This window comes from Myotis davidii, unplaced genomic scaffold (genome assembly GCF_000327345.1).
Source record: "Myotis davidii unplaced genomic scaffold, ASM32734v1 scaffold46, whole genome shotgun sequence".
In the NCBI taxonomy this organism is placed as follows: domain Eukaryota; kingdom Metazoa; phylum Chordata; class Mammalia; order Chiroptera; family Vespertilionidae; genus Myotis; species Myotis davidii.
In genome coordinates, this window is record NW_006383006.1 from 2791166 (window position 1) to 2802716 (window position 11551).

General features: G+C 43.7%; 1 protein-coding gene across 5 annotated transcripts; it reads left to right on the forward strand.

The window, feature by feature from the left end:
* Window positions 1-6: 6 nt before the first annotated feature.
* ZSCAN29 (zinc finger and SCAN domain containing 29) lies at window positions 7-11544 on the forward strand. 5 transcript variants are annotated; one of them, XM_015557587.1, is made up of 6 exons: window positions 7-401; window positions 850-1283; window positions 1764-1968; window positions 4138-4836; window positions 7081-7551; window positions 9514-11544. In XM_015557587.1, exons 2-6 carry the CDS (start codon window positions 969-971, stop codon window positions 10380-10382), a joined length of 2559 nt encoding a protein of 852 aa, XP_015413073.1. In that variant the 5' UTR covers window positions 7-401; window positions 850-968; the 3' UTR covers window positions 10383-11544. The 5 variants fall into 5 exon arrangements, with proteins under 5 accessions (XP_015413073.1, XP_006778085.1, XP_015413074.1 ...); XM_006778022.2 differs by having other exon boundaries at window positions 7-389; XM_015557588.1 differs by having other exon boundaries at window positions 7-368.
* The last annotated feature ends 7 nt before the right edge of the window (window positions 11545-11551 follow it).

Here is an 11551-nt window from a genome sequence, read left to right on the forward strand (position 1 = left end):
GGGTGCTCTCGGGCACCTTCGCCCGGTAGAAGGTCTCGGAGGGGGGCGGGGGGTTCCTGCACGGCGGCTCCGATAGTGACCTGGCCGGAGGGAGCGAAGACAAAGAGGCCGGAACCCCGCACCCGCCGCTCCCGGAGCTGAGCTCCGCGCCCGCGAACCCCGCAGCAGCACTCGGCTCTCCTGGCCAGCACCCGAACTCGTCCCCAGGAGACCCGTGACTGCTGCCCCCTCGCACTCCCTTCTCCCTGCCAACTCGGTGCAGCTCCCCCAGCCCGCCGGCCCGCGCTTCAGGAGCCAAAACCAACCTCTCCAGTCGGGAGGTTTCCCGTCAGTAGTTCCTGAACATTTGCCGAGCGGTCACTTCTGCTGTGAGGACAAGCAAAGACCCAGTATTTGATTCAGTACTTGATTTTTGTCTGGGGGTGGGAATTGGTAGTTGTGGAGTCCAGGGGTTTGGGCGGCCGTAGAGAGCCTGGGGGCGATCAGCTGCGACCCGCTGGACAGAGGCTTTGTGTGGCCGTGAGCAGGATGGTGACTTGCCTTTAGCTGCTGAGCTCCAGGTCTCCCATACGGTTCGAACTCACAGTGCGACCTTGGCAGAGGCGCTAAATGGGATCAGAGTTGGGGGGTGGGGGAAGAAGAGCTGTTTTGCCAGGCTGCCCTGGGAAGTCGCCCGGAAATGCAGCTTTTGCGTTTTCCCTCCAGGCTCAGTTTGGACTTGTTATCCTGAAGTTGGTGCTACCTCAGATGGCCACATGGAGCATAGAGATGTGAAGTCAGGCCAGCTCGGGCAAGGCTTTAGACATGTGAATATATTCCTTCTGATAGTGCCATCTCTCTCTACCCTAGGAAAAAACGCCTCTTGCCGAGACTCATCTGCAGGTGATTCTCCAAGGACATGGGAAGATAGGTGTAAGCCCCGGAACCCAGACCCTTAAGTGGAGGGAAGCTGCTTTCTGCTGCGAATCATGGCCAAACCCACTCAGAGAGGGAATGGCACTAGCTCGGAGACCTCACGACAGCGCTTCAGGAAATTTCAGTACCACGAGGTAGCTGGGCCCCGGGAGGCTTTCAGCCAACTCTGGGAACTTTGCTGTCGGTGGCTAAGGCCGGAGGTGCGCACCAAGGAGCAGATTGTAGAGTTGTTGGTGCTAGAGCAGTTCCTGACAATCTTACCTGGGGAGTTCCAGAAGTGGGCACAGGAGCAATGTCCGGAAAGTGGAGAGGAGGCTGTGGCTCTGGTGGAAGATTTAGAAGGAGAGCCTGGAAGACCTGGACGCTCGGTGAGAAGGGAGGGGAACTCACAAGTGTGTGACTGGGCAGGGGCAAGGTTACGAGGCCAAATGAAGGTGCAGACATGTAAAGAGGGGCACAGTCTCCCTTGGTAATACTTATACTTCTGGTCCCAGAACAGGTAACTTTTTCAAATACAGCTTGTCTGGAGATGCAACCTGAGTGTATCTTTGCTACCCTGTCATCATGAGTTATTCATAGATTCAGTTTTATTTAATTGGGAAGAAAGGGGATTTATGTTTTCGCCTGTAGTGGGTTTACTGTTTTGATCTTTGCCTTCTGGAGTCCCAGCTGCTCTAAGCGAACAGTAATGGCATCAGAATGACTCCTTTGGCTATTACCACCACCAACCACAACCCTACCCATGTCCCCAAAGGATGGTGGTCTTTTTTGGGGGGTATTAAATAATTTTCTCTGGGAAGGCCCCTCATAATAACCATGCAGTGACCATTAATGGGGGTTGTTTCTAGGTCACAGTCTCTGTGAAGGGGCAGGAAGTACGCTTGGAGAAGATGACACCCCTGAAATCATCACGAGAGTTATTAAGTGTTCGGCAGGAGTCAGTGGAACCTCAGTCCAGGGGTGTACCCAAGAAAAAGAGGGCAAGAAGCCCAGTCCTGGGACCACAGGAGCAGATGAACCCAAAGGAGAAGCTCAGACCTTTTCAAAGGAGCGGTGAGGAGTAGATTCACATGGGAAGATAGGATGCCATTCTAAGTTGGGAAGTGGGGTTTGGGAATAGTGAGTGGGAAAGGGATGTAGGAATGAGCAGTAACGATAGAGTATGTGGTGTTGGTTACCTCCTGAAGGCAGATAGTTTAGCTCTCTGCTGCAGAAAGTATTCTTATATTTCCTCTTTTGATAAGTCTGCCAGAGAATGGTTCCCTAGTTTTTGTCAGAACTTTGAACAAATTTATTTCCTCTTGGTAATGATGGTACTAGGTCAGTATTTCCTAGATAAAATGTATTTTCTATACTTGAAGGTATATCTTCCTTTTAATCATCTTCCTTTTCCAAAATAAATTGTATTTGTTCCTTTAAGCTTTTCCTCAGAAACTCCATTATTCTGACATATTAAGTTTTTGTTACTTTCCTTTGGAAACTTTAAGTTCTCCAAATAGGTCAATTATGGAGAACTAAGTTATGTGTATTATTCTAATGAGGGTCCGATAGGTTAAGGCAGAGTCAGAATTTTACTTCAGAATTTCACTATTTTCTTTCAGTATAGCTCAACTAATTAATGTTACTGTTCACTTGGTAATTCCTAGGACTCTCATAGCGTTCCCCATTGTCTTTGCGTCTAGTACTTATTCTTTTTTTTTTTTAATTTTTTTTAAAAAATATATTTTATTGATTTTTTACAGAGAGGAAGGGAGAGAGATAGTCAGAAACATCGATGAGAGAGAAACATCGATCAGCTGCCTCCTGCACATCCATCACCGGGGATGTGCCCACAACCCAGGTACATGCCCTACTTATTCTTGTACATGATGTTGTAGAGCTTGTTTTTCTTCTTTGCACTGTGAAATCCATAGTGTATGACTTTTTCTTGGATCATTTCTTTAACTTGTTGAGGTTGTTCTGAATTCTGACTTTATCATTCCAGATGCTAGCCTTCTCAGCTAGCCTTCTCTGGTCTCTAGTCATCCAGGTGCAATCCCTCAACCCCCCACACAGGCTTGTAGAATTAATCAGTTGGTGAACACCTGCCATGTGCTCAACACCTTGCAAGGCATTCTGCAATAAGGAAAGATGCCTATCCTTAAAGAGCTTATAATATGATTGAGAACATAACAGCAAACATGAATATGTGCTGACTGAACTGTACTGAAACAATGCTAAATAATAACTTGTTACTCAATTGTGTGAGCATAATAGGAGTTGACAGAGTGGAAGATGGAGGAGGGCTGTAGGGAAGGCTTCATGGGGGCATTGGCAAATACAGCTTGAAGAATGGGTTATATTTGGATAGGAGGGGAAGAGCCTGATATGGACAGTGCATAGTAGGCACTCAGGTTAAGATCCAGCAGTATATAGCATGTGAGCTGAGGAAGCAAGAGCCTGGAGCTAGGTAGGACAGTGACTGCTGCAGGTAGCTGGGAGTGAGAAGGTGAGGAGTATAGACTTGGATGGTGGCAGTAGGAATAGAGGATATAGTAAGGGGAAAACCTTTAGAACTTGGTGACTGAGTGTGAAGGAAACAGATGAGTTGCAGACGATTTCCCCTCTGTTTCCCTCCCCCTTGAAATCTGAGTTTAATTTTCTAGCCCCAAGTGGAGAAATATAGGAGACAGGAGGTAACTGTTCCCAGCAGTACCATGACCTGCCTACAAGTGGTCAGGGGGGCTGGGGAGCAATTTGGAACAGAATTATCTGCTCTGACATACAACAGAAGCTTTCCTCTCATCACCCTGTTCTGGAAAATACATAGTTCTCATTTTTTGAGGTTTCATGTATTTCCCCCATTTTCTTCAACACATTGCACTTTCTGACAATACTTCCTTAGACACTTTTAAAAACTATATTTTTATTGATTTTTTAGAGAGAGAGGAAGGGAAAGGGACAGAGAGATAGAAATATCGATGAGAGAGAAACATCATCAGTTGACTGCCTCCTGCATGCTCCCTTCTGGGGATTGAGCCAACAACCTGGCATGTGCCCTGACCAGGGAATTGAACCTTGATCTCTTGGTTCTTGGGTTGATGCTCAACCACAGAGCCATACTGGCTGGGCAGCCACTTTCTTTATAAGCCTCTTGGATAAAAAAGGCAGGTCTGAACTCAGGTATTTTTTTTCCTGATAAGTCCAAATTATGACATCCTTTGTTTGCTTTCCTGCAAGCAGGATTTCCATTTCCTAAATCTGGTGTGGTCTCCAGGTTGGAGCAAGGAGAGCCTTGGATCCCAGATCTGGGCTCCAAGGAAAAGGAACTCCCAAGAGGCAGTCTCACGGGAGATAGACAAATGCATGCTGACCTGTTACCATCCAGGAGAGAGAAAAGCAGCTGGGTGGATCAGGATCACTGGGGCTTTGAGGATGAGAAGGTGGCAGGTGTGCACTGGGGCTATGAAGAGACCAGAACTCTCCTCGCGATTCTCAGTCAGACTGAATTTTATGCGGCTCTCCGAAACTGTCATCGAAACAGCCAAGTATATGGGGCTGTGGCTGAACGGCTCCGGGAGTATGGTTTCCTCCGGACCCTGGAACAGTGTCGGACCAAGTTCAAAGGTCTCCAGAAGAGCTATAGGAAAGTCAAGAGTGGCCACCCACCTGAGACCTGCCCCTTTTTTGAAGAGATGGAAGCCCTGATGAGTGCTCAGGTCATTGCCCTGCCCAGTAATGGCCTGGAAGAGGCAGCCTCTCACTCTGGCCTGGCAAGCAGCGATGCTGAGACTGAGGAGCCAGGGCCAGGGAATTGGCAGCATGAGGAGGGAGCAGAAGAGGCCACAGCAGAAGAGTCTGACAGTGATGAAATGGGCGAGAAAGCCATCCCCCAGGACCCCAACAATTCGACTGCACCTGTCCTTTACCGAAGCCCAAGTGGTAAGAAGCTTTTCTTATTGGGCAGGGTTCTCAACTTGTGGGTCGCGACCCCTTTGGTGGTCGAACGACCCTTTCACAGGAGTCACCTAAAACCATCCTGCATATCAGATATTTACATTATGATTCATAACAGTAGCAACATTACAGTTATGAAGTAGCAACGAAAATAATTTTATGATTGGGTGACAACATGAGGAACTGTATTTAAAGGGCCAGAGGGTTGAGAACCACAGGGTTTGGGGATTAGACTTGAGGAGTTATGAGCCTGGATGTGGAGTCATGAAGCGTAAGGTCACCTGCCAACTTTGCCACTTATAGAGAACAGAGAGGCACTACTCAATTCCATTATATTTCATTCTGTGGGAAAGTCAGATAATAAAGAGTAGGGAATAATTTTAGGTATTTTAAAGAAATACACTCAGCAAATTCAAGAGAGTTCTGAAAAGGAATATCATTGCTTCCATTTTTAAAAATTAAAATTTTTTCCTGATCCTATAAAATAAAAGGCTAATATGCTAAGTGTCCGGTCTTCTGTTCAAACAATCAAAGCATAATATGCTAATGATATGCTAAGGCCGCTCAACTGCTTGCTCTGACATGCACTGACCACCAGGGAGCAGTCAACTAGTTAACCAGTTGCTATGACGTGCACTGACCACCAGGGGGCAGACGCTCCGGCTGGGGTCTGGCCAATCGGGGACTGAGCGAGACAGGCTGGACATGCCCTGGAGCTCTCCTGCAGTCGCTCCCCAGCTGGCCAACCTCCCATGTCCCTCCCCAGCCCCAATCATGCACTGGTGGAGTCCCTCAGTCTGGCCTGCACCCTCTTGCAATCTGGGACCCCTGGGGGGATGTTGGAGAACCGGTTTCAGCCCGATCCCCCAGGCCAAGCTGAGGGACCCCACTGGTGCATGAATTTTTGCACCAGGCCTCTAGTTATAAAATAATTGAAGTTTGAAAAAAACTTGGCACTATTTTATTTTTAAGAACTAATATTTATTAAGAACTTTATATGAACTGGTGCTTTATCTTTTACTCCCCCAAATCTCAAAGTTAGTTTGTTCCTTTCTACTTCAAATAGCATAGTGAAGGATTGCCCAAAGTTAGGGAAACATTTTCTGAGTCTCCTCTATGAGATTCGCAACACACACTGGTATTTTAAGAGGAATGAAAAGTCCTGCAGCAAGAAATCTTGTTTAACACTCTATGTTGAAATATCATTTGCCTGTGGAACAGCTTTGTAAGTATCCTTTATTACTGTTAATGTAATTTTTACAATCACGTTGTTATGGAAAGGGCACCAAAGTACCAGTCAGGAGGTACTAACCCTGACCACTAATCAGTTGAATGCCCTTTGTCATTTACCTGACCATTTCAGTTTGTTTCCCAAACTGTAAAATGGGGAATGGCAACAGGACTACATCTCTCAAATTTAGTTGCACTGTGAACAGTGATCTTTTGCTTCCATTTCTTAAATTATATGTTTGATGTTACTTTAGTTCTGTTCTAATCGTCTTCCTACCTTCTACTCCCCCCCGCCCCCATTCATTTTCCTTTTGTCACTGGAATAAATGTAAGTAAACCACAAACGTGGCACATGTGTCAGCTGCTATAATTTTCATTATCTTTTCATCCTTTCCGCTGCTTTTTCTATCTTCTGATTCTCCCCTCCACACTGTTTTAAAAATTTTTATTGTTGAGGATATTACAGATATCCCCATGTCCCCCCTCCCCTTCTTTACTTTTCAGTGAGTGGATGGTAATAGAAGCAATGTAATCTCCAGCTGGCTCTCAAGTGGGAAGAAAACTCTTTGAATCTCCCTTCCCTCTACCTTGGTTACCTTCAGGGAGCAGGGTCTGTAATCATCCTGATGAAGCACTGCCCAGGTGGGGCCTGCAGCACTAGCACGTGTTCAGGCCAGGAGATGCTGTCTGCTCTGCTCCCCCCCAGTCCTCTTTCTGCCAGTCCTCTCCTAACGACAAGGTGCATGACTATCAGGTCCTTATCTTGTACCCTTTCAGGTCTTTGCTGGGCTTGTTTCTTTTATTCTTTTGATATTGTGGCAAGTGAAGAAGGGTCATAATAAGAGTTTAGGCAGTAGTGTGATTTTAAAAGAGACTGTTTCTTGGGGTTTTGAGTCATTCTGTGGGAAACTTTCAAAGAATGTTTGAAAGATGCAGATGATATGATTAAGGGATTGAGGCTATAAAGCCCTGGTGCTGAAATTTCTCTTCTGGTGGCAGGTGTACACTGGGGCTATGAAGAGACGAAGACTTACCTTGCAATTCTTAGTGAGACTCAGTTTTATGAAACCCTTCGGAACTGTCACCGCAACAGCCAGTTGTATGGGGCAGTGGCTGAGCGGTTATGGGAATATGGGTTCCTTAGGACACCAGAGCAATGTCGGACCAAGTTTAAAAGCCTACAAACCAGCTATCGGAAAGTCAAGAATGGCCAAGCAGCAGAGACCTGTCCCTTCTTTGAAGAGATGGATGCATTGGTGAGTGCTCGGGTTGCTGCCCCACCCAGTGATGGCCAGGAAGAAGACACAGCTTCTTGCACCATCCAGGAGACCAGTGAGGCTGAAACTGAGAAGCAAGCTGAGGAGGCAGAAGAGGCCTCAGAAGAAGATTCTGAGGATGATGAAGAGGATACTGAGCTACCCCCGGGGGCTGTCTTGACACGTGCTCCAGTCTTATTCCAGAGCCCCAGTGGTAAGATCCTTTTACTTCTTAAGGTCTAAATAGCAAAGGGGAGGCAGTGGGATTTAGGAAAACACATCATGAGATTGAAGCCTCTTAACACCCAGCTCCCATGGATTCTTCTTGTGACCACCCACCTCTTCCCCATATGCCCTATTAAAGCAGTTCAGTGAGGAAATAAATTACTTACTGGACTTGCCTCAATCCAAGGTGATTGCAAACGTTGTAAATTTGCTATCACCTATATGTGAGCTGCTAGGTTTCTAGGCAGTTGCAGGTAATCAGAAAATGAACATTTCCCAGTAGCATTCATGTATCCATAATAGGATGAAGTTGATTTTAAAAGTTCATTCTCATTTGTTTGTTGTTCTTGTTTCAGCTTATATACCAGCTGTATGTCTGTTTTATGTACATATTTGAAAATCTGGTAACCTCTTTCTTTAGACACACTTATGCAAAAGTTTGAGATTTCTGAAAGAATTGATCTTTGAATCTTAGCTGATGTATTATGAAGAGAATACTTCACTATGGCTTCCCTCATGGGAAGAATAATTCTGATTTTGGAATCATACATGTATAGGGGTGGGCAAAAATAGGTTAAATTACCAACCATCATACCTAAAAGCTAAATTACAAATAAGGATATGAAATAATTTTATGACTAATACAAATAAATAATATAATAATTAATAAATAATACAAGAATAAATTGTTTTGCATATTCACAATTATTAACCTACATTTGCTCATCCCTGTATATGTATGTGAATTTGGACTCTGTTGGTTATAAGATGAGTAACTTAGAACCTAATCCTGTAAGTTTACTTATCTATGAAGACCAACCTCAAGAAGTTGCTATAAATGAGGTACCATGGTGAAGCACCTAGCCAATGCTTGGGCACATGGTAAATATTCAATAAAGAGCAGTTTTCTTTTCCAAAAGTTCTTTAGATCAACATTCTTTAAGGTTGTTCCATGGAGCATGAGTTCCGTGGGGGTGTTACTATATTCCACTAAAAAATGGCTTCTAGGTTTAGGAAATGCTAAAAATCCCTCATGGAAGATCACAAAAAATTTACATATCTAAGGTTCTGAGATTTCATTTAATCTGATGAACCTCTATTTCATGGGGCATGTCTTAAGACCTGGTTTCTAGATAGAAATACTGCTGAGAGGTAGAACACAAGCTGACACTCAGCATTCTTTTGCTCTCAGATTTAGTCCAGAAAATTTGGGATCCAGAGTTTATCTGAAAATTCTGTAAATTCAAACTAAAAATTTGCAAGTTCACAAAGCCTAGGCCTGGGGAGCCTGGCATTTGGTTCTTAGCTTTGGCATTAGGGTAAGTGCTTTAGGAGCATTTAGTGATTAGCTTTCCATAGGCAAAGAGAATGTTTTTAGTGAGACACTTCCTAGCACAGTTCTTCTCTTAGAAGGCTTACTGTTCTTTGGAAGACACCAAGTAGTCTTCTACCCTATCTTTATTTTCAACATATATTGGAATTTGAGCAGAAGGGGACACATATAACTCTTTTTGGATATACAAGTTTCCCAGAGTTTTCCTGGACATTCCCTTCTAATCCCTTTAGTTACTGGCAAAGAACATAAACTAGAGTACCATAATAGCCTGAGAAGAGGCAAAAATCCAGCATTAGGATGTGTCTTTCCTGTATAAAAATGGTGATAATTTTTTAAATCTGGCAGATTTTTCTTGTTATACTGAGATGATTTTCTGAAGATCCTGGGTATCCAGGAAGAATTAAAAGAATATACTAAAGAGCCCTATGTAGATGAGAAATGTGTGATAGGTTACCAAGGAGAAAAGTAAAACACTGAAATTTTAATAGATATTAATTGTTTAGGATCTAGAACCCCCTAATTTTAATCTTTAATTATCTAGTGTGACACTTATTTTACCTCGGCAAAGAATCCTTAAGGAAATGGGTAACTTTAAAAATTATATTCTCATGGCAGGTTTTGAGGCTGGATTTGAGAATGAAGAGAATCTAAAACGGGATATTTCTGAGGAAGTACAACTACATAGGACATTACTTGCAAGGTCTGAAAGGAAAATTTGCCGGCATCTTAATCACAGTAAAGGCAGTGAGACTGAATGTAGATCAGGAAGACACTGGGAAAGGACCCCAGGAGAAAGAAGAGGAAAACCCACACTCCCAGAGAGAAGTTTGGATAAAGTTTTAAGTCATCAGAGACCTTACTTGGGAGAGAAGCCCAATAAATATCTTAGATATGGCAAAAGCTTTGGTGCAAACTCCCACCTCATGCATCAGATAACCCAACAAGTGGAAAATCCATATAAATGTGCTGACTGTGGGAAAAGCTTCAGTCGGAGTGCACGCCTCATTAGACACCGGAGAATCCACACTGGAGAGAAACCTTATAAGTGTCTTGACTGTGGGAAAAGTTTCCGTGACAGTTCAAATTTCATCACCCATAGGAGAATCCATACAGGAGAGAAACCATATCAATGTAGTGAGTGTGGAAAACGTTTCAATCAGAGCTCAAGCCTTATAATTCACCAGAGAACCCACACAGGAGAAAAGCCCTATCAATGTGAAGAGTGTGGAAAAAGCTTCAATAACAGTTCTCATTTTAGTGCACATCGGAGGATACACACAGGAGAGAGACCCCATGTGTGTCCTGACTGTGGAAAGAGTTTCAGTAAGAGTTCTGATTTGCGTGCACATCATAGAACCCACACAGGAGAGAAACCATATGGGTGTCAGGATTGTGGCAAGTGCTTCAGTAAAAGCTCTGCTCTGAATAAGCACAGAGAAATTCATACACGAGAAAAACTTCTGAAACAATCAATGCCTAAGTAAGCCACTGAGAATCTATTAAAAAAAAAAAAGAAGAACCTCAATAAATGTATTGAAACTGTTTGAAAAATCTTTCACTGGTGGTGAGATCCATCTCCTATCTGTGCTCAACTAGCTTAGGAAATACTCTAGGATTTACCCCACAGTTTGTTCCAGTTTCTCCTGGATCAAATTCCCAAGGCAGTCGTCTTAAGGATGCAAGAAAGATTTCAATCCCTCTCCTGCTTCCTTAATAGAGAGGCACAGTAGTAGATCCTCTAACATGTACCTTCTTTACTCATCCTGTTACTCAGCAGCATTTCAGAAAGAAGTTGTGAAACTTTTCTCACTCAGTAGGTCTAGCTCTTTATATAGTAATGGGAATACAAAAAGGAATGACTCTTCCTGCTCTCTTAAGCCTGTGCCCAGAATGATATACAGATGGTCCCCAATTTACAATAGTTCAACTTTGTGATGGTATGAATATGATACACATTCAATAGAAACTGTCATCTAGGCTAAGCTTTGATGTTTGGTGTGTTAAGGACATTTTTACTTACAAATAATCCACTCATGATGGGCGTATCTGGACATAGCCCCATCGTAAGTAGAGGAGCCTTTATATTTGTCGTACACACTCTTCATTTACCTTACAGGAGAGTCTAATGTCCATCTTGGTTCTCACCTAGGTGTTTTATGTGGGGAAACAATGTAAACCTTGCATAAAGCAGTATAAACCCTGGGTGTCTTAGTTTCTTTCAGGTCCTATAAGATCTGGAATAGAAAAATACTCCATTTACATCATTTAGATTAATTTTTTTCTGTCCATTTCATGAGTCTCACCTGTCCCTTGGTCCTGAAGCCCAAAGAGCAAGGCAACTGGATGAGATGATTGGGAAAGCAGTTAAAGCTGCCAACAGGGAATTCTCTATATTCTACACACTCCAAACACATAGTCTACTGTTAGGTTCCCCGTGGGTGCTCAATACTAACCTACAAGGGGCAGTAGCCACTGCCATACTGCCATGGATTGGGAAAACGGACCAAACCAGCAACTGTTTACCTTAATGGCAAGGAGGACAGATGATCTTTGATCAGTTGAGTCCAATACACACAAACACATGCATATATTCAACTGTATAAATCTATTTTGAAAAGCAGCTCTTTAAACACAAGTGTATTTCTGATCTTTA